Source organism: Ascaphus truei, chromosome 20 (assembly GCF_040206685.1).
Source record: "Ascaphus truei isolate aAscTru1 chromosome 20, aAscTru1.hap1, whole genome shotgun sequence".
In the NCBI taxonomy this organism is placed as follows: Eukaryota; Metazoa; Chordata; class Amphibia; order Anura; family Ascaphidae; genus Ascaphus; species Ascaphus truei.
Window position 1 is genome coordinate 18,223,906 of NC_134502.1, and position 27,498 is coordinate 18,251,403.

The 27,498-nt window shown below is 46.4% G+C and overlaps 1 protein-coding gene across 1 annotated transcript in view; it reads right to left on the bottom strand.

Annotated features, from left to right (window-relative positions):
* The window catches only part of LOC142470964 (adhesion G protein-coupled receptor E3-like), a 70,388-nt gene continuing 42,890 nt past the window's right edge, over nucleotides 1-27,498 (bottom strand). Inside the window, exons 11-20 of the mRNA XM_075577769.1 lie at nucleotides 26,382-26,495; nucleotides 22,468-22,655; nucleotides 17,945-18,109; nucleotides 9,504-9,698; nucleotides 8,632-8,867; nucleotides 5,807-5,844; nucleotides 5,468-5,582; nucleotides 4,908-5,076; nucleotides 1,313-1,411; nucleotides 1-1,219 (exon numbers count right to left, since the gene is read on the bottom strand). Of these exons, the coding sequence (XP_075433884.1) occupies nucleotides 1,160-1,219; nucleotides 1,313-1,411; nucleotides 4,908-5,076; nucleotides 5,468-5,582; nucleotides 5,807-5,844; nucleotides 8,632-8,867; nucleotides 9,504-9,698; nucleotides 17,945-18,109; nucleotides 22,468-22,655; nucleotides 26,382-26,495 (1,379 nt within the window). The 3' untranslated portion in view covers nucleotides 1-1,159. The remainder of the gene's footprint in view (nucleotides 1,220-1,312; nucleotides 1,412-4,907; nucleotides 5,077-5,467; nucleotides 5,583-5,806; nucleotides 5,845-8,631; nucleotides 8,868-9,503; nucleotides 9,699-17,944; nucleotides 18,110-22,467; nucleotides 22,656-26,381; nucleotides 26,496-27,498) is intronic.

Here is a 27,498-nt window from a genome sequence, read left to right on the forward strand (position 1 = left end):
ACAAACTCTGAGTACCCTTTCTTTATAATAATCTCACGATACCCTCCATATCATAATATGTGAGAGTGTGGCCGAGACTTTTTCAAGTGCAACATTGTGGTTTGTGTTCTCTGCTTAGTGCAGGATATAACTTACCATAAGGCGACACTTGATAAAGGAAGGTAGGTTTCTGAACCCAGATTACCTTCTTGCCTGTTAATTGTACTATATTGCTGTGTTCACTTCTTTTAAGGAATAAATATATTTTATTATATCTAAGCCTCGTTCAGTTCAACCCAGATATTTGGTGTTCATTATATCTTGTTATAAGCTACCGTGACAGGCGATTCCCGCCGAACTGGGAGACCGCGTGGATAGTTTGCAGGCAGTTGCAAGCTTTCCTCTGCAAAGCCTATGCAGGGCTCGGCGCGAAAGCAAGAGCCGCACCCACCTGCTCTGTGATTGGCTCAGAGCGGAGCCAAAGTCACGCCTTGCTGCTGTGTGCCCCTCCTCTAAACTCCAGAGGGAGGGGGCACAGCGAGCACCAATCAGAGAGCTCTATCTACACTGGCACTAACTAACTTTCGCTAATAGGGGTAATAATGTTTGTTGTAACCCTGATGAAGTAGCAGCCAATGCATCATCCCAACAAGGCCCTACACTGGCGACACGTTTTATCCTGACTTGGCTAGTTCCGCAAGCCGGGAGATTTCCCGGCTTGCTAGCCAAATCCCCTCGGCGTGCCGCGCGTCACGGATGCGCGGTCACGCTTCATCGGGTGCCTGCGCCCCATGCGCGCGTGCCCAGGGCTCCCCGTGGGAGCCCTGGTGTCCCGCGATGTGGGGGGCGGCGGTGGGGGGTTCCGGGGGACCCGGAGAGGGGAGGGGGAAGCAACGATCAGAGGACCGCTCCTCCGAGGCTTCGGCGCGCGCACGGGACACCCCGGCGCGCGCCCGGTTACTGTCGCGGCCGAGACCGGGTAAATGTAAGAATAAACTCTGCCGCGACAGTAACAAGTCCCAGCTAACTCACCTCATATGAGGCTGACTCAGGATAGACCCAGAACATAAAAGGAGGTGCCACATTGGATTGGGATTTATTGGGTGTAGAGAAAAGGGGACATGAGTGTACAGTCCGAGCATTTGGGGAATGAAGCACCGCGCTCATTGTGAGGGTCCTTTCAATTAGCAGAGCAGGAATGTGCAACCACGTCTGGTTTCGCTGCTTCCGACGCGTCGCTCTGCAGAGGAGTAACAATGTAAAGTCAGTGGCAGAGCCAGGTGCAGAGTGCGGGAAGAGGGAGGCTAGGGACAATAGCGGGACTGAGACTCACCGATTTCATCGTCATGGGGACGGTGCTGCCAGACGCCAGTTCCGACTCAGATTTGCGCGCGCTGAGCCTGCGGAATGCTTTGCGGTACTCCTCCCTCACCTGTGCATGGCAAAAAGGAGACGATAAGTATTGCAGGACCAACAGCGCCACCTAGTGCAGATATTGAGAATTAATGGGGGGAAAGCACCATCTGGTGGAGATATAGAGAATTAATGGGAGGAATGCGCCATCTGGTGGAGATATAGAGAATTAATGGGAGGAAAGCGCCATCTGGTGGAGATATAGAGAATTTTAGAATAAATACCAATAGCTGCTGACTGTATAGGGCAGTGATTTTAAACCGGGGGTTCGCGGGGGTTGTGTGTGTAGGAGAGAGAGGGGTGTGTGTGTGTGTGTGTAGGAGAGAGAGGGGGAGTATGTGTGTGTGTGTAGGAGAGAGAGGGGGAGTGTGTGTGTGTGTGTGTGTGTGTAGAAGAGAGGGGGAGAGAGTGTGTGTGTGTGTGTAGGAGAGAGAGGGGGAGTGTGTGTGTGTAGGAGAGAGAGGGAGAGAGAGAGTGTGTGTGTGTGTGTGTAGAACAGAGGGGGAGAGAGAGTGTGTGTGTGTGTAGGAGAGAGAGGGGGAGTGTGTGTGTGTGTAGGAGAGAGAGGGGGAGTGTGTGTGTGTAGAAGAGAGGGGGAGAGAGTGTGTGTGTGTGTAGGAGAGAGAGGGGGAGTGTGTGTGTGTAGGAGAGAGAGGGGGAGTGTGTGTGTAGGAGAGAGAGGGGGAGTGTGTGTGTGTAGGAGAGAGAGGGAGAGAGAGAGAGTGTGTGTGTGTGTGTGTGTGTGTGTGTGTGTGTGTGTGTGTGTGTGTAGAACAGAGGGGGAGAGAGAGTGTGTGTGTGTGTGTGTGTGTAGGAGAGAGAGGGGGAGTGTGTGTGTGTGTAGGAGAGAGAGGGGGAGTGTGTGTGTGTGTGTGTGTGTGTGTGTGTAGGAGAGAGAGGGAGAGAGAGAGTGTGTGTGTGTGTGTGTAGGAGAGAGAGGGGGAGTGTGTGTGTGTGTGTAGTTGAGAGAGGGGGAGTGTGTGTGTGTGTGTAGGAGAGAGAGGGGGAGTGTGTGTGTGTGTGTGTGTAGAAGAGAGGGGGAGAGAGTGTGTGTGTGTGTGTGTGTAGGAGAGAGAGGGGGAGTGTGTGTGTGTTTAGGAGAGAGAGAGGTAGTGTGTGTGTAGGAGAGAGAGGGAGAGAGAGAGAGAGTGTGTGTGTGTGTAGGAGAGAGAGGGGGAGTGTGCGTGTGTGTAGGAGAGAGAGGGGGAGTGTGTGTGTGTAGAAGAGAGGGGGAGAGAGAGAGAGTGTGTGTGTAGGAGAGAGAGGGGGAGTGTGTGTGTGTGTGTGTGTGTGGTGTGTGTGTGTGTGTGTGTGTGTGTGTGTGTGTGTGTGTGTGTGTGTGTGTGTGTGTGTGTGTGTGTGTGTGTGTGTGTGTGTGTGTGTGTAGAAGAGAGAGGGGTAGAGTGTGTGTGCAGAAAAGAGAGGGGGAGAGAGTGTAAAGAAAAGAGACGGGGAGAGGGTGTGCGTGTAGAAAAGAGGGGGAGAGTGAGTGTTTAGAAGAGCGAAGGGGAGAATGTGTGTGTGTTTGTGTTTAGAAGAGCGAGGGGGAGAATGTGTGTGTGTGTGTGTTTAGAAGAGAGAGGGTGCATAAGGGGGAGAATGAGAGTGTGAGAGAGTGTGAGAGTCTTAACATGGCCTTGTATTTCCTCTTTGTACTGTATCTGTTTACGCTTGTTCGTCCTTTTTTGGTACGTCCCTCTATTTATGTAATTTACATCACTCTATACCCACATGGTGCGGTGCTGCAGGAAATGTTGGCACTTTACAAATAAACAATATAAATTATTAATATTAATAATAATTAGATGGATTTATAAAGAATTTGAGGGCAAATAGCTTAATTTGGTGGAGATAAAGAGAATTTGAGGGTGAATTGCACTGTATATATAGCGTGTAAATAGCACCAAACTGGAATACCATCTCAGGATATATGCAGTATGAATAATCACAGGGTAAATAGCACAGCCTGGTGGATATATAGAAAATTATAGTGTATATTGCTGTATCTGGTGGATATATGGGTTACAGGGTAAATAGCAACATCTGGTGTAGATCTATAGAATTACAAGGGAAACTGCTTCATATGGTGCACATACAGAGAATTACAGAGTTAATAGCACTAACAAGGAGGATATAGAGAATTACAGGGTTAATAGCACTAACGGGGAAGATATAGAGAATGGCAGGGTACATAACACCACATGGGGAAGTTACAGACAATTACAGGGCACATTGCATCCTCTGAAGGATATTTATAGAATGACAGGTTGAATAGCACCATCTGCTGGAGACACAGAGAATTACAGGGTAAATAGCATTATCTGGTAGATATGTAGAGAATTGCCGGGTACATAGCACACTCTGGTAAATGGGTAGGTAATCACAGGGTAAACAGGTAATCACAGGGTAAACAGTACAATGCGGTGAAGAGGTAGAAAATGGCTGGTTAAATAGCACCATCTGGTGGAGATATACAGAATTACAGAGTTAATTGATTAATCTGATGGACAAATAAAAAAATTAGAAGGTAAATAGCTTCAGCTGGCTGAGCGATAGAGAATTAAGTGATAAATAGCACCATCTAGTGGAGAAATATAGAATTACATGTATATAGCACCACCTGCTGGAAATATGGAGCATTACAGATACATCGCGGCAACTGGTGGCTAAATAGAGAATTACAGAACAAATAGCACCATCTTGTGGTTATTTAGAGGATTACCGAGTAAATAGTATTATGTGGTGGACATACAGTATAGAGAATTACAGAACAAATAGCACCATCTTGTGGTTATATAGAGAATTACAGAGTAAATAGTATTATGTGGTGGACATACAGTATAGAGAATTACAGAACAAATAGCACCATCTTGTGGTTATATAGAGAATTACAGAGTAAATAGTATTATGTGGTGGACATACAGTATAGAGAATTACAGAACAAATAGCACCATCTTGTGGTTATATAGAGAATTACCGAGTAAATAGTATTATGTGGTAGACATACAGTATAGAGAATTACAGAACAAATAGCACCATCTGGTGGAGATATACAGAATTACAGAGTGCATAGATTAATCTGATGGACAAATAAAAAATTAGAAGATAAATAGCTTCAGCTGGCTGAGCGATAGAGAATTAAGTGATAAATATCACCATCTAGTGGAGAAATATATAATTACATGTCTATAGCACCACCTGCTGGAAATTTGGAGCATTACAGATACATCGCTGAAACTGGTGGCTTTATAGAGAACACTCTAGACTCAGAGAATCACTGACATGTCACACAAACATATTACATGAAACACACAGGTGACATTGCCCTAGTGTCATTCACGTGTAACATGTCACATGTATGTTTTGCCATGTCACAAGTATGACATACAGACACAATGCCACATGCTTGTGACCCGGACATAGCATGTCGCATGTCACACATGATATATATCATGATTATCGAACACACACAGATATATTATATGCTTGCGCCATATTGTAACCCGTGGCCTGACCTGGCGGTTGAGCAGGCAGTGCACCAGGAAGATGAAGGCTCCCTGCAGACTGTTGCACACGGTAAAGATGTAAGAGATGACCAGGGCCCCAGGACCAAACTGGAAGAGCCCAATACTCCAAGTACTGCCGAGAATGACAAGCTGGGCCAGGGCCTTGAATGTCAGGAGCCTGAGGGGAGACAGGGGCTTAAAAGAGACCTGCAGACCATTGCAACCCTCAACCCTTCACAGCCAGGGACCAGCAGAGCATTGCAAGTCTAATATGTTCACCACCTGAGACTAGGCGTGCATCACAACTTTCATCCCTTCACAGCTAGGAATCTGAAGAGCATTACGACTCTGGCCCTTTCACTACCAGAGACCTGCAGAACATTACACCAAACACGGTCTCTTTCTGTCTCCGACTGTTTTTTTGTCTCTGACTGTGTCTTTTATGTCTGTCTCTGGCTATGTCTCTGTCTATGGTATTCTCTCTCTGTCTTTGGCTGACATTCTCTATCTCCGGTCACTTTGTTCTGCCTTTGACTGTCACTTTGTCTCTGGCTGTCTCTCAGACTCACCGAGTGTCCTTAAGGGTCGAGACGTTTGTGTTCAGAGACGAGAGCTTCACTCGGAGGAGCCAAAATGTGAGGATCAGGAGAGTGGTGTTTATCTGAAGAAAGAGAGAGCGAGGAAGGGAAGAGAGAGAGAGTGTGTGTGAGAGTGAGGGACAGAGAGAGGGGGAATGAAAGAAAGAGTGGGGGTTAAATGGTGAAGAAGAGAGAGATTGAGAGAGAAAGAGGGGAGAAGAGAACAGAGAGAGAGTGGAAGCGTGAAAAGAGAGAGAAAGTGTGAAGAGAAAGAGAGGAGGGAGATAGGGGAGAAACAGTCAGTCACTAGGTGTGAGACAGTCAGTCATTAGATGAAGCTCCAGATTAAACGTTGATCCAGCCAGCAACTGAGGGAGAGACCAGAGACACACAGCTATCTTACACTGTGACCCACACACAGCTATCTGTTACTGACACACACACAGCTATCTGTCACTGTGACCCACACACAGCTATCTGTCACGCTGACCCACACACAGCTATCTGTCACGGTGACCCACACACAGCTATCTGTCATGGTGACCCACACACAGCTATCTCTAACTGACACACACACGGCTATCTGTCATTGTGACACATACAGCTATCTGTCACTGTGACACACACACAGCTATCTGTCACTGACACACACACGGCTATCTGTCATTGTGACACATACAGCTATCTGTCACTGTGACACACACACAGCTACCTGTCACTGACACACACACAGCTATCTGTCACTGTGACACTCACAGCTATCTGTCACTGTGATAGATGCAGCTATCAGTCACCACACACATGGCAAAATGCCACTAAGAGACACACATGTACAGCCGCAGCACCTTTTATTCTCCAACATCTCCGAATTTTTTCGGGATTTTTTCCCCGAATGCCACGCACTTCACCGCACTTCACCGCACTTCACCGCACTTCACCGCGTTCATGCCGCATTCATGTTGCATTCACACCCGCGGTTGATGTGTTTATTGATAATGGTTCGGATTTAATTGGTTGCAATTCTTCGCGTATCCGCCAGGTGGCAGATATTCATGATTTGTAATGCGCATGTGCTTCAGTAATGTGTCGACTTGCAGGTGTTTAAAAAAAATACCCCAGTGGTCCATTGTAAATTGGCCTTGGGACTGAAGGAAGAAGTTACAATAATGTATCAATTTAGGCTTTTCATATTAAAAAAAGACAAGCAGTTTCCGGTCTGGTTATTGTCCTGAGAGTCCCGCTATGAGTGCACAACTGCAGTCCGTGTTCCAAAAACCCGACAGAACGTACGCTTATTTAATATGGGCCGCGAGTAATGCAACAGATGATAAAAAAATTAAAGATTAGGGTAAAAAACCCTCTGGTGATGCTCTCACTGTGCAAGGAAATCCATAAGTAATAAAATGTATGTCCATACGTATAGAAAAAACGGTATATTGAGAGAATAATGCGTTATAAATTGGAGTCCTGGAGTATGCCGATGGTGTGTGTGTGCCTGAATACCCCCACCTCACCTGTATGCAGCCGTTGGAAAAGTCTCACCACGCCGATGGAACACACTCCCACCCCATTTTGGCTAATATGCCCAATAAATAATTATTTTGCTACTGGCCCTTTCTTCGATTATTTTTCTGCAGTGCTCTACTTCTCCTCTACGTAGATGATAAAAAAAGATAAGTAGGATTTCAATTTTACTCCTACTGGATGGTACTGCCTCATCTGTGTCTTTAGCCCAACGGACATTTGTTTGTTGTTTTATATTTAGTAATTGCATTTGATTAAAATTGTAATAATCTTTTAGGTCATCTTTTTCAGTGTTTGGTTTTTTGAGTTACACTATGATTTTTCCCTTTGTCTTTTTTGTTGTTTGTGTGTTTGACATCCTCGTGAGACTTCATTGAAGATTCCCCTCAGGATTGCTTGCTATCCCCGATTGGACTCTCTATTTGGTCAGAATTCACATACTTTATATTCTTGGAGGCGCCGGTTTTCTGTTTTTTACAATGACAGAAGCAGTGACACAGTAACACAATGACAGAAGCAGTGACACAGTGACACTGTAACGCCTGTATGCCCGCAGACCTGGCCAGTCCCCAGTATTGAGGTGGGTAAGGTATAACACGCACCCACAGCAGTGAGGGCGTGCCCGGAGTGTGGTAATGCGTTGCCGGGCCTGTAGAGAAAAGGTTAGCAGATACTTGCAATGTCCTGGGTATGAGAGTAGGATAGTACTGTCCGTGTGCCAGAGTTCAGGGGTAACAGAGAGCAGCGTAATCAAGTTCATAAGTCAGTGTTCGAGGGTAGGAGAAGGCAGCGTAAACATATCCAAATGCAGGGTCCAAGGGCAGGAGAGAGCAGGGTAATCCAATTCAAAGCAGAGTTCAAGCCAGGGAGATCCAAAGGTAAGCAGGGACAGGAACCAGCGCTGAAAGAGACAGGAGAGCCAAGCATAGAGACTGCACACACAGGGGTCACAAGAAGCTATGCAGGGCAATGAGCTAGAGGACAGACAGGGATTATAAAGGAGGGAGCACCAATGGGAGAGAGAGGAGGAGTGAGGGGTTGAGCACCAATGGGAGAGAGAGAGGAGGAGCAGAGGGTAGAGTGAGGGGTTGCAGAGATAGGTCAGAAGGAGTGAGGGAGAAGACAGGTAAATCAGACAGGGAAATGGCTTGCACACTATGAGGGCCGGAGCCAGGACTCAGAGAAGACCTACAAGTGGAGCGTGTGCGCGCGCCTTCTGTAAGGGCTGGGTGCGCGTGCACGGTGTGTGCCAGGGAGCGCGCGGGGTGTCGTGCCGCGGGGACGCTCGTCACAGACGGCGAGAGGGCAGGAGGGGCTGCTGAAGAAGGTAACATGACGGGAGAGGGAATAGAGCGGCGCCGCGAGCGCTGTGTGCCGCGGGGGAGATCGGGAGTTTGGGGATAAGCGCGCACCTTGCGGGCAAACGCGCGTGACAGCCGGACGCGCGTCCGGACAGGGCGCAGAGGAACGGGTGCGGGAGGAGGAAGGGAGAGATGAATGAGGAGGCGGAGGAGGAAGGTCAGAGGCAGGGAGAACAGGGGTGACGGGGACACATTGGGAGGCAGGAATCCCCTGAACCGTCACAGACGCACGATGACAGAAGCAGTGACATATGTGGTGACATCACTCACTGACTCGCTGTCCCATATTCATCCGGTCGAGTTGCAGCCGAGATAACGATGATCACAACAGGGACCCCAAACCCAACGAGACAGGCGGACGGGAAATGAGAGCGTCGAGAGGTCAGGTAATTCACAGCACGCAGATTTCGGACAGTCAGGAAGAGGAGAGCGCTCTCGAGAGACATCCAGCAGAAAGCGCAGAGAAATAGGAGGTGGAGACCGCCCGCAATGATAGAGCAGAGGGTCTGTAAAACAGAGAGTGAGGAAGGAAGAGGGGGAGGGAGAGAGGTCAGAGAGAGAGAGAGAGAGAGAGAGAGATGGGGGTGTGAGAAACAGGGACATGGAGAAAAAGAAAAGAGAAACAGAGAGAGTTGAGAGGGAGGGAGAGAGAGAGAAACAGAGAGGTAGAAAGAAAGACATCCATACGAGAGTGCAGAAGAAGAAGTGGTTCAGACTGCCTGTTGAGAGTGCATAGAGATGGAAAGATAGAGAGCGGGAGGCGAAGGAGAGAGAGTAATGGAATAAGGGAGTGAGATACAAAGAGATCATGATAAAAAGTCAAGAAACAGAAATGAATGAATGGGCGAGTAGACGGTCATGAGAGGCAGGCAATGAGGGACATCCATGAGAGACAGGCAATGAGGGACAGACAATGAGGGACGTTCATGAGAGACAGACAATGAGGGACGTTCATGAGAGACAGGCAATAAGGGACATCCATGAGAGACAGACAATGAGGGAAGTCCATGAGAGACAGGCAATGAGGGACATCCATGAGAGACAGACAATGAGGGACGTCCATGAGAGACAGGCAATGAGGGACGTCCATAAGAGACAGGCAATGTGGGACATCCATGAGAGAGACAGACAAAGAGAGTCACCTTATTCCCAGTTTGCTGCACACCCACCAGGAAGAGGAGCTGTCCCAGAAAGAGACAGCCGCACAGGATGGTGAGGACAGAGGTGTGAGCGCTCCGCAGAGCACGGCACAGGAGAAAGGTGAGGAGAGAGAGAGACAGGCAGAGAAGAGACACACTGAGACCAATGCGAGAAAGCCAAGTCAGACCACTGTCCTCCTGTGGGAGAGAGAGGCAGAATTGTTAACCAGTAACAGTAAAGACACACTCAATGTATCAGCTAGGCTGTCTCAGTCAAGGAAGGGTGCTCACTCACTCATTGAAAATCAACCTCACTCATTGGAAGTCAGTTTCACTCAGCTAAAATCAGTCTTACTCATTGGAAGACTGTATCACTCATTGGAAGTCTAACTTCTTGGAAGGCTGTCCAACTCATCGTAACGTAGTCTCACTCATCGGAAGGGACAATCTCACTCATCGTAATTCATTTTAAGTCTTTGGAAAAGTGTCTTAGGGCCTCATGCAGTAAGCCCCGATAAGGCTTTTTAGGCATTTTATAGCCATTTTTTGCCCTCCGGATTCAGTAAGCGCCGATAAGTGGGAATTATCGGCAACTTTTCTTCCCGATATCAAATTATCGGCAGGCGGGTGCCGATAAGCCACTTATCGGCACTTTTTGAACCCGGCTGAATTCAGGTAGCCCCGATCAGCTTTTCGGTGGTGATCGGCACCCCAGATTGGAGATTTTATGGCCAATCCAGCCCGCCAACTAAAGTTGGCAACTTGGTGGAGGAGAAGCATCGGCCCGGGCGACACTTAGAAAAAATCAGCCCTTTTTCCTGCCTGTGACTGATGCCGGGGGTCTCCGGAGCTGATACCCGCACCGGAGCCCCCCGGCATGCATCGGAGGCAGGAAAAATGCATGTACAGCCCACTTCATTACCTTAGCGGCTAACCGCTAAGGCAATGAAGGGGTTAACCCACCGTGCCAGCTTTATTGTGGGTAGCGGGGGTGGGTGAAGGGGGATTTGGCCCTGGGTGTGAGTTTAGGGCTTGCGGAGGGGTTGCGGGTGCACTTAACCCCTTCACGACCGTAGCAGTTAATACCGCTACAGTCATGAAGGGGTTAAGCCCTCCCGCTACCCCCCTGCAAGCCCAAAACAACCACCATTGGGGCTAATACCCCCTTAACCCACAATAAAAAATAATCACACACAACAGCCCCGCACTAAATAAATAAATAAATATATATATAACCCCAACAATCCCTAACATACACATATATGCACATCAATGATACTATAGGCCGGCGGGGGCCCTCGGGTGTTACCCGCAGGCCTGCAGTACCAACTATGTGCCCCCCCAAATTAATGAATAAACACATACATACTTATAAAGAAATAACCCCCCCCCCCCCTTAACACATAGAGTAAAGTAATGGCCACAATTACTATTATCCACAAAGGGATAATAGTGAATGTGCCCATTTTAAATACATAAACAGCAATAAATACATTAAATACATATAGTACTCACCCATGTCCGGCTGCCACGATGAAGGCCATCCTCCTCTTCATCCTGCCCATGTCCCCTCCGCTGCTGCAAAACAGACACAAGAATGAAAACATCCAAAGTAATGTCCCCTAACCCCTTAATCACCATAGCAGTTATTAACCGCTACAGTCATTAAGGGGTTAACCCACCCTCACCCACCACTCGGGACGCCTACATACCCTCTCACATTAACCACTCACACCGTGAGGCCTAACCACCCTCACCCACTACCCACAATTGAGGCCTACCCACATACCGTTGGGGAAACACCCCCTCCCACCCCCTGTACCCACAATAAAAACAATACAGTGACCCACAATAAACATCATTATATTTATTAAATACATTACCCACCCCCTGTGCCCCCCCATAAATACAAGATTTATACTTTTACATACATGGTTCATAACGCTGCCCCACGCGAGTCCCCGGTGGGCTGGCGGGGCACCTGGACAGACCTACAGGGTACCAGCAGCCCTTTTCAAACAGGTTCTGGAGGCCTGCTGGTGGGTCCCGCCAGCGCCATGGCCCCCAGGTGGTCTCCTTGTTCACCGTGGGCCACAATTGGGTCCCCACGGTAGGCCCAAGGATGTCTGGGAGCCCCGGGTCAGACCCACAGGTGTCTGCGGGGCTTCTGGTGGTTCCCACGGGGTCTGGGGAACTCACGAGTGCTCACTACGGGTCTGCGGTGCCCCCACAGAAGTGGGACCACACATCTTCATCCCCGCACCTACGGGTTGGCGGTGCCCCCACAGAAGTGGGACCACCCAGCTTCATCCCCGCAGACTACGGGTCGGCGGTGCCCCCACAGATGTGAGGCCACCACGTTGTCACCCATTGAACCACCAGCCTGATACCCGTGAGATACCCGAGAAGACCCACAGGTGGTCTTCAGAGGTCCCACGCAGAACCACGGAACAAACCCTGAATGTAAAAAAAATAAACCTGGCCTATACATTCAATACATACACACCCCCCCCCAACACCTACAGTACAATCATGTGCAAAATAACTATTATCCAGATATGGATAATAGATTAATTGCCCATTATTAAAAACATTAACTAGCATTTTCAAATAAATACAGTACTACTGACCTCATCAATACGAAGTGTCTGTCGCCAGCAACATCCTTGTCTTGCCCACAAAATACATAGCCAAAGCAAAGCCAATACATTGCAAGTACATTCAGATATCAATTAACCCCTTAAACACCTTATCGGATAATAACCGCAAAGGTAATTAAGGGGTTAAGCCACACTGGCCCGATACCCACCCTTCACCCATGAATTTGTACAGTGGCTTCATCATGCAACTATATATATATATATACTGTATACAGAGATATATATATACACACACATGATGAAACAATATACAAATAAATGTAGAAGGGTTATCAAAACCATACATGTCCTACAAATAACACTTCTCCATACAGACACACTACATTAAAATCAATTTCGTTTAATAATCCTAACTGATCGTACAATCTACATCTTCAAATGCCAATGAAAAACCTCACATTCTAATCAATACATTGCATTTACATTGTATATATGATACATACAATCTATGCACCATATACATTCTGCAAATGAATGTTAACAATAACAGTGCAAGCAAAATACAAATACCTACAAACAAGTAAACTATTTTAACCAATCAAGTAAACAAAAATCAATTCGCATTCATTAATTACATCCCTAAACAATTCACATTCCATCCCTAACAATTAAACAATTAACTAATTCACGCCTGGAACAGAACAATTTTGCATGTGAAAAAATATAAGTACCAACCAGAATACAAAAGTTAAAACCAAGGCTAGCCCTAACCTCAAACACAGAATACAATACCAAGGATTACATCTATCTAATTGTAAAATACTTTAAACACACATTAAAGCATAGCAGCATAGCCAAATTAATTCAAACACATCAAATCAAGCTTTTAAAACAACATAATTTCTTACCCTGTATGTATATATCTCTCTAGACATACATGCATAAATACATATAGTGTCAAGAAATGATATACCACAAAAAAAAATACACATGTTAAAAAAGCATGTAAAAAAAATTTCAAGTTCAATTAAATACATTTCTTTAGTTCACTTACCATTACTTGGCCCCACCGACTCCCGTTGAACACCTTACTCACGTACAAAAACACCAGGCACAGGAACCCATAAAATAAAAAACCATAAAAAAATAAACATTAAACTAAAAATCCATATCAATCCACGGTTCATCTAATTGTAATCCATCTTCATCTGTATTCTTGTTTCTTTTACCTTCTTCTTCTTCCCGTCTTCGGCCACGCCCTGTCCTTCTTCTTCCAGAGGTCCTTCCTCCTCGGCGTCTGGCTTAAAAATGAGACGACATAGGCTTTTAAAGGCCTATGACGTCACATTTTCGTCATGGTTCCCACGATCCTGATTGGGCCGTGAAAACCATGTGTTTTGGCCGATAAAAAAAAAAATGATGACGTCACTTAAAGGCAATGAAAGCACAGCCAATCAGAATCGCTTTGCTTCAATTGCCTTTAAGATGACGTCATGAAAAGAAACATGGCCGTCCTCACATGGTACGGGAGCCAATCAGAGCGTGGCAACTCTATTTTTACTCTGATTGGCTCTAGTATACCATGTGAAAGAGGCTTGGGGGAGAACGGATGTGACGTCATTGAAAGCCTGTCACATGGTACGGGAGCCAATCAGAGCGTGGGAACTTCATCCCTACTCTGATTGGCTCCCGTACCATGTGACAGGCTTTCAATGACGTCACATCCATTCTCCCCCAAGCCTCTGTCACATGGTATACTAGAGCCAATCAGAGTAGGGATAGAGTTGCCACGCTCTGATTGGCTCCCGTACCATGTGAGGACGGCCATGTTTCTTTTCATGACGTTATCTTAAAGGCAATTGAAGCAAAGCCATTCTGATTGGCCTTTAAGTGACGTCATCATTTTTTTTTTATCTGCCAAAACACATGGTTTTCGCGGCCCAATCAGGATCGTGGGAACCATGACAAAAATGTGACATCATAGGCCTTTAAAAGCCTATGTCGTCTCATTTTGAAGCCAGACGCCGAGGAGGAAGGACCTCCGGAAGAAGAAGAAGGACAGGGCGTGGCCGAAGACGGGAAGAAGACCCCGGAAGAAGGTAAAAGAAAGAAGAACACAGATGAAGATGGATTACAATTAGAAGACCCGTGGATTGATGTGGATTTTTAGTTTAATGTTTATTTTTTTATGGTTTTTTATTTTATGGGTTCCTGTGCCTGGTGTTTTTGTACGTGAGTAAGCTGCGCAATGGGAGTCGGTGGGGCCAAGTAATGGTAAGTGAACTAAAGAAATGTATTTAATTGAACTTGAATTTTTTTTTACATGCTTTTTTAACATGTATATATTTTTTTGTGGTATATAATTTCTTGACACTGTATGTATGTATGTATGTATGTATGTATGTATGTATGTCTAGACAGATATATACATACAGGGTAAGAAATGATGTTGTTTTAAAAGCTTGATTTGATGTGTTTTAAATTAATTTGTCTATGCTGCTATGCTTTAATGTGTGTTTAAAGTATTTTACAATTAGATAGATGTAATCCTTGGTATTGTATTCTGTGTTTGAGGTTAGGGCTAGCCTTGGTTTTAACTTTTGTATTCTGGTTGGTACTTATATTTTTTCATATGCAAAATTGTTCTGTTCCAGGCGTGAATTAGTTAATTGTTTAATTGTTAGGGATGGAATGTGAATTGTTTAGGGATGTAATTAATGAATGTGAATTGATTTTTGTTTACTTGATTGGTTAAAATAATTTACTTGTTTGGAGGTATTTGTATTTTGCTTGCACTGTTATTGTTAACATTCATTTGCAGAATGTATATGGTGCATAGATTGTATGTATCATATATACAATGTAAATGCAATGTATTGATTAGAATGTGAGGTTTTTCATTGGCATTTGAAGATGTAGATTGTACGATCAGTTAGAATTATTAAACGAAATTGACTTTAATGTAGTGTGTCTGTATGGAGAAGTGTTATTTGTAGGACATGTATGGTTTTGATAACCCTTCTACATTTATTTGTATATTGTTTCATCATGTGTGTGTATATATATATCTCTGTATACAGTATATATATATAGTTGCATGATGAAGCCACTGTACAAAATCATGGGTGAAGGGTGGGTATCGGGCCAGTGTGGCCTAACCCCTTAATTACCTTTGCGGTTATTATCCGATAAGGTGTTTAAGGGGTTAATTGATATCTGAATGTACTTGCAATGTATTGGCTTTGTTTTGGCTATGTATTTTGTGGGCAAGACAAGGATGTTGCTGGCGACAGACACTTCGTATTGATGAGGTCAGTAGTACTGTATTTATTTGAATATGCTAGTTAATGTTTTTAATAATGGGCAATTAATCTATTATCCATATCTGGATAATAGTTATTTTGCACATTATTGTACTGTAGGTGTTGAGGGGGTGTGGGGGGGGGGGGTGTATGTATTGAATGTGTAGGCCAGGTTTATTTTTTTTACATTCAGGGTTTGTTCCGTGGTTCTGCATGGAACCTCTGGAGACCACCTGTGGGTCTTCTCGGGTATCCCATGGGTATCAGGCTGGTGGTTCCACGGGTGACACATGCGGGGATGAAGCGGTGGCCTCACTTCTGTGGGGGCACCGCCGACCCGTAGGTGCGGGGATGAAGATGTGTGGTCCCACTTCTGTGGGGGCACCGCGGACCCGTAGTGAGCACTCGTGAGTTCCCCAGACCCCCGTGGGAACCACCCGAGGCCCCGCAGACACCTGTGGGTCTGACCCGGGACTCCCAGACATCCTTGGGCCTACCGTGGGGACCCAATTGTGGCCCATGGTGACCAAGGAGACCACCTGGGGGCCATGGCGCTTGGCGGGACCCACCAGCAGGCCTCCAGAACCTGTTTGAAAAGGGCTGCTAGTACCCTGTAGGTCTGTCCAGGTGCCCCGCCAGCCCACTGGGGACTCGTGTGGGGCTGCGTTATAAACCCTGTATGTAAAAGTATAAATCTTGTATTTATGGGGGGGCACAGGGGGTGGGTAATGTATTTAATAAATATAATGATGTTTATTGTGGGTCACTGTATTGTTTTTATTGTGGGTACAGGGGGTGGGGGGGGGGGGTTTCCCTAACGGTATGTGGGTAGGCCTCCCTTGTGGGTAGTGGGTGAGGGTGGTTAGGCTTCACGGGGTGTGGGGTTAGTGTGGGAGGGTATGTAGGCGTCCCGAGTGGTGGGTGAGGGTGGGTTAACCCCTTAATGACTGTAGCGGTTAATAAACGCTATGGTGATTAAGGGGTTAGGGGACATTACTTTGGATGTTTTCATTCTTGTGTCTGTTTTGCAGCAGTGGAGGGGGCATGGGCAGGATGAAGAGGAGGATGGCCTTCATTGTGGCAGCAGGAAATGGGTGGTGAGTACGATATGTATTTATTGTTGTTTCTGTATTTAAAATACACGGGGGTGTACTTATGTTGTTTATTGCAATGTTTATTGGGGGCAATTGTCCCCAATAAACATGCTATTCTGCCTTAACCCCTTCATTGCCTTAGCGGCTATCCGCTATGGTAATGAAGCAGCATTTCTGTATTTTTAATAATATTGTGCGGGACCAGGGGGTCCCCTGAGCTGAACCGCATAGATTTGTGGCTCAGAGACCCCCTGCTTCCAGAGTTACAGGCCCCGGTTTGGGGCACCGGTGCCAGTGTCGCCGCCATATTTATAGCGGACACGGCGCGAATGGGGTGCAATAAAGATGGTGGTGACACTGCCACCCGATGACACATTCCGGGGCCTGTAACTCGGGAAGCAGGGGGTCCCTGGTCCACAAAGCAACGCGGTAAAGCTCAGGGGACCCCCTGCTCACTGTACACTATTATTAAAAATACATTCATGCTGCTTCGTTACCGTAGCACATAGCCGCAAAGGTAATGAAAGAGTGTTTATTGATGTGTGTGTTTTACTCATAGTGTAGATGTGCAGAGGGTCTCCAGAGCTGAACCACATTGGTTTCAGGTCCGGGGCCCCCCTGCTCCCCGAGATACAGGCCCCTTTAGGGGGTGCCGGTATCCCTCTGCTTGGTTAACAGGCCGCGGTCACGTGATCGGGACCTTTAAATGCAGAGGGATACCGGCACCTCATAACGGGGCCTGTATCTCGGGGAGCAGGGGGTCCCCCGACCTGAAACCAACGTGGTTCAGCTCCGGAGACCCCCTGCACATGTACACTATCAGTAAAAGTTGTTTATAAATACTTTATTTGTTGCCGATGTTTGCGCTGAGAGAGCGGCTTGTCTCTCTCTGCTGCAAACATCTATCGCCAGACAAGGCCTATCGGAAGGCTTATCGGGAGCCAGGCTGTATCGGCACAGGTTATCGGCAGTACTGCCTAAGCAGTGATTCGGCAGGGATCGGCATGGATTCGGCCCTTACTGAATACTGCGAGGGCAAATCGCCAAAAAAAGCCCTATCCGCCACCTATCCGCAACCCTTCCCGAAAAGATTTTATCGGGGCTTACTGCATCGAGCCCCTAATCAGCTAAAGGGCCGGTCTCACTCAGTATAAGTCAGTTTCACTCATTGCACAGTTAGTCTCAGTCATCAAAAGGGCCGGTATCACTCAGACGTCAGTCTCATTCACAAGAAGACTGTCTCAGTCATAAGAAGGGCCAGTCTAAATCATTAGAAGGATGTCTCAGTCAGTGGAAGACAATCTTGCTCTTTTAATTACTATGTCACTGTCGCTATATCACTGCCTATGTCCCTTTGTCACTCCCATTGTCACTTCCTAGACTCTCTGTCACTAAGTCAGTGCCCAAGTCGCTGTGTCACGATTTCATTTCCAGTATATCTGAGTCACCTGGATGTCACTGTGTGCCATGATGACAGCAAAGCTGGAGAGATGGGAGCAGGCGCAGACAGTGTGGGTGACATTAGAGTGTTGGGTGTCACATCCAATGCGGGACCAGCCACGCGAATCACGGTCCCAGAACACACACAGGGGTGTGAGGGAGGGCTCCGGAACCTGAGGGAAAGGACAGAATAATGTGAATTAGTGGCATTGCGAGGCTACCCCTCACACACACAGTGCAGGTTATTCTTCCCCCTTGTTACGGTCGCATTCGTCACTGTGTACTGTCCAGGAGACAGACTCGCTAGGCAGAGGTGGAGAGTAGAGACCGAACCATACCTGGGATCCGAATCCTGAAGAGTAGAATCGTGAGGTCCAGGTCCGAGGTCCAGGCAGGAGAAGGTAGGATGATCGAGGTCACTGTTTTAGAGTCAGGGCTGAAGAAGGTAGAGTAGTAGGGGTCACAGTTCCGAGTTCAAGACTGGAGAAAGCAGGTTGGTTGTGGTCACAGGCTGGTATCAGCAACAGGGAGGACCAAGGCAGGCTAAGGCAATAGCAGGAGTCCAGGAAAACAGAACCTTGCACAGTCAAGGAAGAGGGGAATGCAGCCTTATAAAGGAAGCAGGTAGGTGAAGGCAATTTTATCATAGAGAGGTTGACTTCCTGCCTTGATGGCCATGTTGGTAGAGGCAGATGTCCTGCCTCGGTGGCCATGTTGGGAGGTCCTTATAGATTTGCCCCTTTTAGAGGAAGATTCCGAATGCCCAGGGGCAGGCTTAGCAGGACAAACGCTGTGGAATTTCCTGACCAAGACTTGAGAGTGGATATCAGACACCTTGACCCAACTCCTCTCCTCTGGGCTGTACCCCTTCAAGTCAATAAGGTACTGAAGGGACTCTCTCGAGACACGGTAGTCCAACATTTTCTGGGTGACATATTCGGGGTGTCCATCCATGGAAATAAGAGCAGGAGGGGGAAGTGTCCTGGAAAACCAGTTCCAGGTTGCCGGTTTGGGCAAGGATATGTGAAATGTGGAGGGAATCCTGAGTGATGCAGGGAGCTCGAGCTGGAAGGACACCTCCTTCACTCTCCGGGAAATCCTGTAAGGACTGATAAAATGCGGTCCAAATTTTGCAGCGGGCTGACGTAAGCGAATATTCAGCTTTGAGAGCCAGACCTCCTCACCACCATGGTATTCAGGTGATGGCCTTCTATGTTTGTCTGTGTTTCGACTCTGTGTCTCTGCTGCCATGCAAAATTTGCCTGAATGCCTTTCCAAAGTTCTTGTAGGTCATCAGCCCTTGTATCCACTGCAGAAACCCCTACAGTGGGTGAGTCGCGGGGAAAGGTAGTTGGGTTATACCCTAGAGACGCAAAGAAGGGAAGGCATTCAAGGACACTTGGGACGAGTTCATGGCGAATTCTGCCAGAGGCAGAAGGTCCCCCCAATCATCTTGCTGCGTGGAGAAATAGCACCGTAGGAACCGTTGCAACGTTTGATTGGTCCTCTCCATTTGACCATTGGACCGTGGGTGGTAGGAGGAGGAAAAATACAGGTCAAGGTCCAAACGGCGACAAAAGGTCTTCCAAAATCTCACAATGAATTGTGAACCCCAGTCGGAAACAATCTCTGTAGGTAAGCCAACGCAGGCTTTGGCCAAAGGGTTTAACTAAAAAAACAAGTAATTGCTATTATTATTGAAGTATTTAAACTTAATACTTTTTACCACATATGTTTTGTCAATTTGATGTCGTATTGGGCACCCCTGTCTTTTGTTGTATACATTTGCCACGCTCAGTAGCACTCATTTTGGCATAAAGGTATATTCATGATGTGGTGGGTGCAGGAGCTTGAGCTACCTGGGAATGTGTATGTGTTAATCAATTTCTGACAGTAATGGTAACAGTCAAATGGAGGTTGGTGGCACCTCCCCCCAGAGCTTACTCCTCCCCACCTTTTTAACTTGGGAGGTTCTGGCTATTTGCGGAATGGACAAGACTTATTGCAGTTGCTTCCCCTCATACAGAGGTAAAAGGAAGGGTTCACAGTTTTAGTGTTAGGACCTGCATTTTTGGTTTACCTTGATGTTTGGTATGCAGGCTTACAACGCTTTGGCCAAAGGGTTTAACTAAAAAAACAAGTAATTACTATTATTATTGAAGTATTTAAACTTTATACTCATTACCATATATGTTTTGTCAATTTGATGTAGCATTGGGCACCCCTGTCTATTATTAAAGGACGAAATGTGCCTGTTTTGAGAAGCGGTCAACCACGACCAGGATTACCATCATGCCCGGGGAGGGGAGAAGCTCCACAATGAAATCCATGGACAAGTGGGACCAAGGGCGAGATGGGACAGGAAGGGGGAATGAAGTAACCCGCATGGTAGAGAGCGTGGCACCTTGGTTCGTGCACATACCGTGCAGACAGAGACAAAGTCCTTGACGTCATTCCTGATCTGGCCACCAGAAGGTCTGCTCAAGAAACTCTGCAGTTCTTTTAATACCTGGGTGACCCACAAATCTGGATTGATGACCCCATTGGAGGACTTGAAGATGAAGAGAGGAGGGAACGAATAGCTGATGTGGAGGAACAGAGACCCCAGCGGGGAGCTCAGACTGGGCTTTATGAATGTGGTCCATGACAGTGGGAGTGATTGCAACAACGATCCTGGAAGGGGAAATAATGAGAACCTCGTTAGTCTCCAGCAACTCATCAGCAGCCAACTGGCGGAGAAGGGCATCAGCTTAAACATTCGTGGATCCTAGTCTGAAAGAAAGAATGTAGTTTGAAGCTGGTGAAAAAGAGAGTTCATCTTCCATGGTGGGTGTTCAGTCTACGGTCCGCCCGGGGTACTCCAGGTTACGGTGATCCGTTTGTATGGTCACAGGTAGTGAAGTTCCCTCGAGGAGATGTCTCCATTCTTCCAGTTCCATCTTTACTGTCAAGAGCTCCTGAGTCCCGACATCATAATTACGCTCCGCTGCAGAGAACTTCTCAGAGAAGAAGCAAGAAGGATGCAGACGTGACTGGAAATCCGTTCTCTGTGAAAGTACTGCACCGGCACCAATATTGGAAGAGTCGACCTCGAGGATGAATGGACGGAGAGGGTCCGGGTGAACAAGAATAGGAGCCGAGGAAAAAAGTCTCTTCAATTTGAAAATGGCAGCTTGTGCCTCCGGAGACCAAGAAACATGCTTTGCCCCATTTTTGGTCATAAATAAAGACATAGAATACAATGGCCGTTATAGGTGCGACTTTTTTCGAGAAATCCCGAATGTGACGATGGTATTAGTTTGTGAACCCGAGGAACATCTGGATGGGTTTAATTCCCTCTGGCAGTGGCCAATCTAGGATGGCAGAATCCATCTGTAAACCTTGAGCGGATATGATGTATCCAATAAAAGCAAAACTAGATTTCTTGAATTCGCATTTTTGAAGCAGATTCGCACGAAGGTGTTGAAAAACCATTTTTACCTGCTCGCAATGTTACTCCAAAGTTTCAGAATAAATAAAGATGTCGTCGAGATAGACGACAATACAAGAACCCAGCAAGTCTCTGAAGATCTCGTTGACAAAAAATTGGAAAACTGCGGGGGCATTACATAGCCCAAAGGGCATGACAAGATACTCATAGTGGCCATCTTTGGTGTTAAACGTAGTCTTCCACTCACCCCCCTGCCTGATTTTGACCAAGTTATAGGCTCCTCTTAAATCGAGATAGAAAAAATAGGCTAAAGCGCTCTAATGCAGGTATAATTGAATAAGGTAAGCCAAACCACTAATCCAAAGTCTAAAGAATGAGTAATCATATTAGTAGTTAATATCCAATAGTGTGGGTACTATCCTCCTGAAGACAGGTGGTAGATGGTACATGCTCACTCACCATCAGTCTCATTGGCAGGTTCCCCTGAACATAAATAATACTCACAGATCCTCGGAGTGGTAGGCATGCTGTGCAGCTTCCAATGTGTATTAGAACAGGAGTAAATGGAGGACAAAGCGCACAAGCAAAAACGGAGCAGGGAGGACCCAGAATCAAAAATAAATTAAAAGGGCACTTTAATGTGACAAAGACCCATCCAACGCGTTTCGAACGTCACAGCGAAAAGAACGCTGTGACGTTTGAAACACGTTGGATGGGTCTTTGTCACATTAAAGTGCCCTTTTAATTTATTTTTGATTCTCGGTCCTCCCTGCTCCGTTTTTGCTTGTGCGCTTTGTCCTCCATTTACTCCTCTTAAATCGAGTTTGGAGAAGATAGTTGCGCCACGAAGGCGATCGAGGAGTTCCGGAATCAGCCTCCTACCACATACACGGCAGTGCCAGACAATCATCACATACACTAGAGTGCAATTTTCTCCCTCACACACAGTGCAGTACCAGCACCCAATTAAATAAATGATTACAGAATTAGAGCGATAGAGCGATATATATATATAGATATATATATATATATATAGATAGATAGATAGATAGATAGATAGATACACACACATTACCATGCCAGCCTCTCCCCCAGATTTACCTGCAAGTGTTGCAGTTTGAAGGTCACTGGGGGGCTCAGATGTTTCGTTTCATTGCTAGTGATGGCTCCGGTCACCACCTGTGAGTAGACCACTGCATCACGGAACTGCCCTGGATACTCTCCGGGCAACAGGAGGCTCCCACTTACACTGGACCCGAAGTCTGTGTATGAGATGAAGACAGCGCCATCTGGGAAAGGAGAGAGGTGGCAGGGTGAATTCCTGCTACTAATACAGGGGTCATGGCGTCTGAATCAAAGTAAATGCTCCTTTATGCAAGAGCTTATACAGAGACTTGTTTTTCCATGACCATGCCTCCTCCTACAGTTGTAAGCATCTGTTATTCTTGGAGGGAGTGGTAGAGTAGAGATATACAAAAAAGAAGATACAGCACACAGCCAGGAGAGGTGGTCAAAGGATGATCTAAAAAAACGGAGGTGTAACAGATCTCCTACGCGTTTCGTGCGCGTTGCACTTTAGCAAGGAGTTTTTACTCTACGAAACGCGTAGGAGGTCTGTTACATCTCTGTTTTTTAATGGACGCAGTAATGGCAAGGGCAACACGAATTGTGAGTAGCTATTCTTCTTTTTCTACCTACCTCTGGACTCTCCCAATGAGGCTGGAGGTCTGATTTTCTTCATATTTCAGGGTTAGAGCTCTTGACATATGGTATATGCAATATAATGAATACATACCTCACTGGCCCCAGTAACTATTTTCTATATTTTACTTAAAGGATTTATACAAGGATTGGACTTATATGTTGGAGCGCATATCACTAATTGACTTTGTGTGTATTGGGGGGGGGAGCTGTTTATTGTTGAGTGTGGGTGGAATACAATGTTATAAAGACTCAATCATTAAATCCCATTTGCTGAAAGGTTCCCCAGGCAGCAAGCCTTTCTGACCGTGCATGGGTTAAAAAAATAAATACAAAACAAACAGCCTCTGAAGTGGGAGAGCCTGGGTTAAAAATCAGTGGCCGCTCAGTGTGGGCAAATTAGATGGTCAATTTCTCTGCTGTGAAGATACTGTATTTGGCATGTAGGTGGTTAGCACTTGGGATCAGGGAGTCTGCCTGTGTGGAATGGGTATTCTGCAGGCTGTAAAGCAGCAGGAAACGGAGCGCTGTGACTAGGCTGAGAGCAGCCACGAGCGCACTGCAATAATAAACCTAGATGGGGTTATTATAACGGAAGATATAGTTCAAAATGGGCGTTCCGGGGAATTTATTGGGGATTTATTAAGAATTAGCCATTCAAAATAATTTTGTTGGCAGGTTGTGCCATTGTGCGACTTGATGTTCAGGATTCATGCAGAGCAACATGTGAAGCATGCTGGGACAACACAAGCACATTAAGCCCCGTATCGTATTATCTTCTGAACTTTACCAATACCGTATCAGTGATTCGTTTAAAGACGTCACATCAAATCTATATAAATCTATATACCACGAGTCTCTTAAAATTAAGGAAAAGTGTGAGAGTAAAAAAGGGGGAGTGAGGGAGGGCGTAAGAGGGGGGGAAAGAAATACATGAGGAGAGAGGGGTGAATAGAGGAGATTGAGGTGTAAAAGAGGGTGACGGGGGGCTTGCAGGGTCGCCAACACGCTATGGGGGGCTCGCAGGGCTGCCAACACGCTATGGACCCAATGGAGACTCCTGAATCTACGGAACATGTTCGCTCATTAATAGGACCCTGAAAATAAATTGCCCCGGAGGCCAGCACATGTCTAGATAGTTAGCACATGAAGAGCCAATTACAATGTTCTGCCCAAGCTGAAGGAGGAGCAGGAAGTGAGCTATTACATCCTCACTCTTGTTTGGCTGTCGACAGAGAAGGAGGGTTCTGTAAGTTCTAAAGCACCAAGAATGAACCCCATAGTGTATACACATGCAAGCAGAAGTAAATGTAAAGGTTCACACTCCACAGATAGAGAGACATCTGGTGTGTCCTCAAAAGATGAGCCCGAGGAGGGTATGAGTGTGTCATCCTCATATGAGCACCGAGATAAATGGTGGGCACCATTATTTGAGGGGTACAATAAGAGGATGGATCGTACAAGGTTCCTAATGATCAAGAATGATGTGGTAGATCACTGGTGGGATATAGGCACTTACTCTTAGAAGGAGGTTGCTGAAGAGCTCTCTAGGAGATAGAGGGAAATCAAACAGAAGCAAGTGACACCTAAAGGCTCACCTATATTATATGATGAAATCGCTCCTGAGGAGGTGCCATACTGGTTACTGCCAGGCAAGGCTAGAAACAAGAAACTCACCAAGTTGAGTAGGGCTGATAGAGCTATTGTAGCCAGGTACAGACAGTCTCATGGGTATGAGTACCCTTATGTATCAGAGCCAATCATGCAAGAGATTGAGGACCAAAGGGATACATGGCTCAGGGACGCAGTCATTGACTACCTGCGGTTAAAGAGCAGCAGTACTGCTTATCAAACAGAGGAGAGGATCTGTTCTCTAATGAAAGTGTGGAGTACAGGGTGGAATATATATATGCACAAAATAGTGTACCAACAGGAGAATGGGCCTCCTCGATCTTATTTCGTAAAGGTTATAGACCACAATGGACGGGAAGTAAGAAAGCCTGATCCCCGCCATAACCATTAGATGTGGATTCTCCATGTTGAGAGTTTCTCTGTTATTTCACCATCCAAGGTGGGTGGGTGTACAGCCTGCTATTGTGTGACTAATCAAATGTCATTTTGTATTTGTGCAGGTTGTTCACCTGCAGGATGGCCCAGTAAATTTGGTCCAAGTGGGGACCATTGGATTCCACCAGACGGAGAGTGTAGCCTTGTGTAGTTTTGGGTCTTTAGGTCTGCCCTCCTCCTGGCAGTAATACCTAGTAAGGGCAGGTTTGTCAGGAGCAATCATGGGTTTCCTCCACACATGCAGTACAGCGAGTCAGTGAAGGTAGTGTCATCAGGCCATGTGTCCAATTAGAGACACAGGGGTGGTGCCTGGTGGAGCTTACTTAATGTACGGCAACTTCCTATTTAGTGAGTTGGTCTCTACCTTTGAGAGAGACAGAGTACCAGCGCCAAACTGCCAGGGCTCAGGGAGGCTTGAGGCCTCCCTTCGGGGAGTGTGGGTAGACCCATACAACCTATCCCACCAGGGGATAGGGGAAGAGCTAGAACCTCTCTCGGTGCCCTTGGCTGGGAGTTGGGTTTAGGGACATGCTAAGGGGAAGACCTGGTGAGAACTGCTGCTGAATAAGGAAGAGGAATAAAGAAGCTGCTGCATTTTAGATTGCCTGAGATTGAAGTATATTGGGAGGAGGGGGAAGTGTTCTTTTGCAGATACTTCACCCTATACAACTGGGGGCTGCACAAGATGGAGGCGCTGCACCTGTAAGTAGAATTTGGGCACATCCCCAGAAGCCTGTCCTGTTCGTCCCCTATTCCATATAAAGCGGGAGACTGAAGGCCCCCTGTTACGAGCAGGTATGCACCATACTAAGAGATGTAAACAGAGCAGTATTTCCCCTAGGAGACCCTATGTGAGATGTGGGAGGGGGGGGATCAAGGTTACATAAAATTACCCTGCAACCAATCCCCCCAATAGGGCCGATGCCCAACAATATAAAAAATATACCAAAGGCCCGATGGCCATAAGCCATAAACAAACACAGAAACCACAAAACCATTAAAAAAAAGGTAAACATTAACAAGAACACAAACCTCCTTAACTTCCCACAAAAGAGAGGTGTCCTGTTTTCTTCCATGTTAAGACTGCTGTTACTTGCCCTCACCATCACCCTTAAACTCATTATATCTGTCAGGGGTTTATTTCCACATAATTCTATTTCTTGCCCCAAATTTTCCAGCAAATGTAGTTTTTTTAAAGCAGGAAAATCCCAAAATGTAAAAGTGGGAACCCTGCCCGTCCCTCTCACCTTGGGGTCCGGAGACCAGAACACATGGTACCGCCATCCTGCTGCCCCCCACGTCCAGATGTAAGGAGGGGGTCTCGGTGCTGCAGCTGTCCCGAGAAACCTTCATGTCCAGCTCTGGGGGAGGGTGGGGGGCAAAAAGGGTAACAGGGCAGAACGTACACAGCTATTTCTCACTGTAACGTTCAATGCCATCTCTCACTGTAATGTTCAACGCTGTCACTCAATATCTGTCACTGTAGGGTGTACAGCCATGTCACTGTAGGGCATACAGCTATCTGGCACTATAGGGCATACAGCTATCTGTCACTGTAGGGCATACAGCTATCTGTCACTGTAGGGGGTTGTCATGATAATGTCATGAGATATTGGGTATTTTTAATCCCTTTGGTGCTTGAGGGGTTAATGAGCTACACTTGTGTACAAAATACCAAATGCTGGGTTTGAAACTGGGCAGGACTGTTTTCTGTCTGCTCTGAATGTCAAAGTATTCTGTAGAAAGGGGTGGGCTTATGAAAGTATTGTATCTAAGTCTGGAGGAGTTTGTTACTGGGCAGATCTGACCAGCGGCATGCTTGTATAGCATAGCAGACCTCATCTTCTGAACCAGTGCCTCTCTGGGGAAAATCCATAGCATGTGGTAATGTACTGTATAGGATTTTCTGTTTTACCCCTTTTATTTTAAGAAGCTGTTCTGAATTATATTGTAATTGTATGTTTATTTTTTAATACCTTTTCGGTAATTCAAGCACTGTATTGTTATATATATTAAACAATTTAATAAGTAATGCTTTGGGCTCTGAATGAACTTTGTGCACGCTGGAGAGAATAACTTGCTAAATTCGGGCACATGTTACTACAGCTGATTTTGTGTTAGAGTGCATAGTTCTTCCTATAATAAACAGGAACCTGAGGCCCGAGCGGATATTTTAGTCTAAGATCTTTTATCATATCTGCATAACCTCAGGTGGTGGCAGTGGATGGTTATGATGTGCAATTGGGTAGGGGTTAATGCTAACTCGCTGGTTCCTGGCAGAGGAGAAAGGGGGGTTGGCTAGAGAAGCCTTTGTGCATTAACCCTGGTTGCATATATAAAGTCACAGGCTCACTTGTGTGCTTG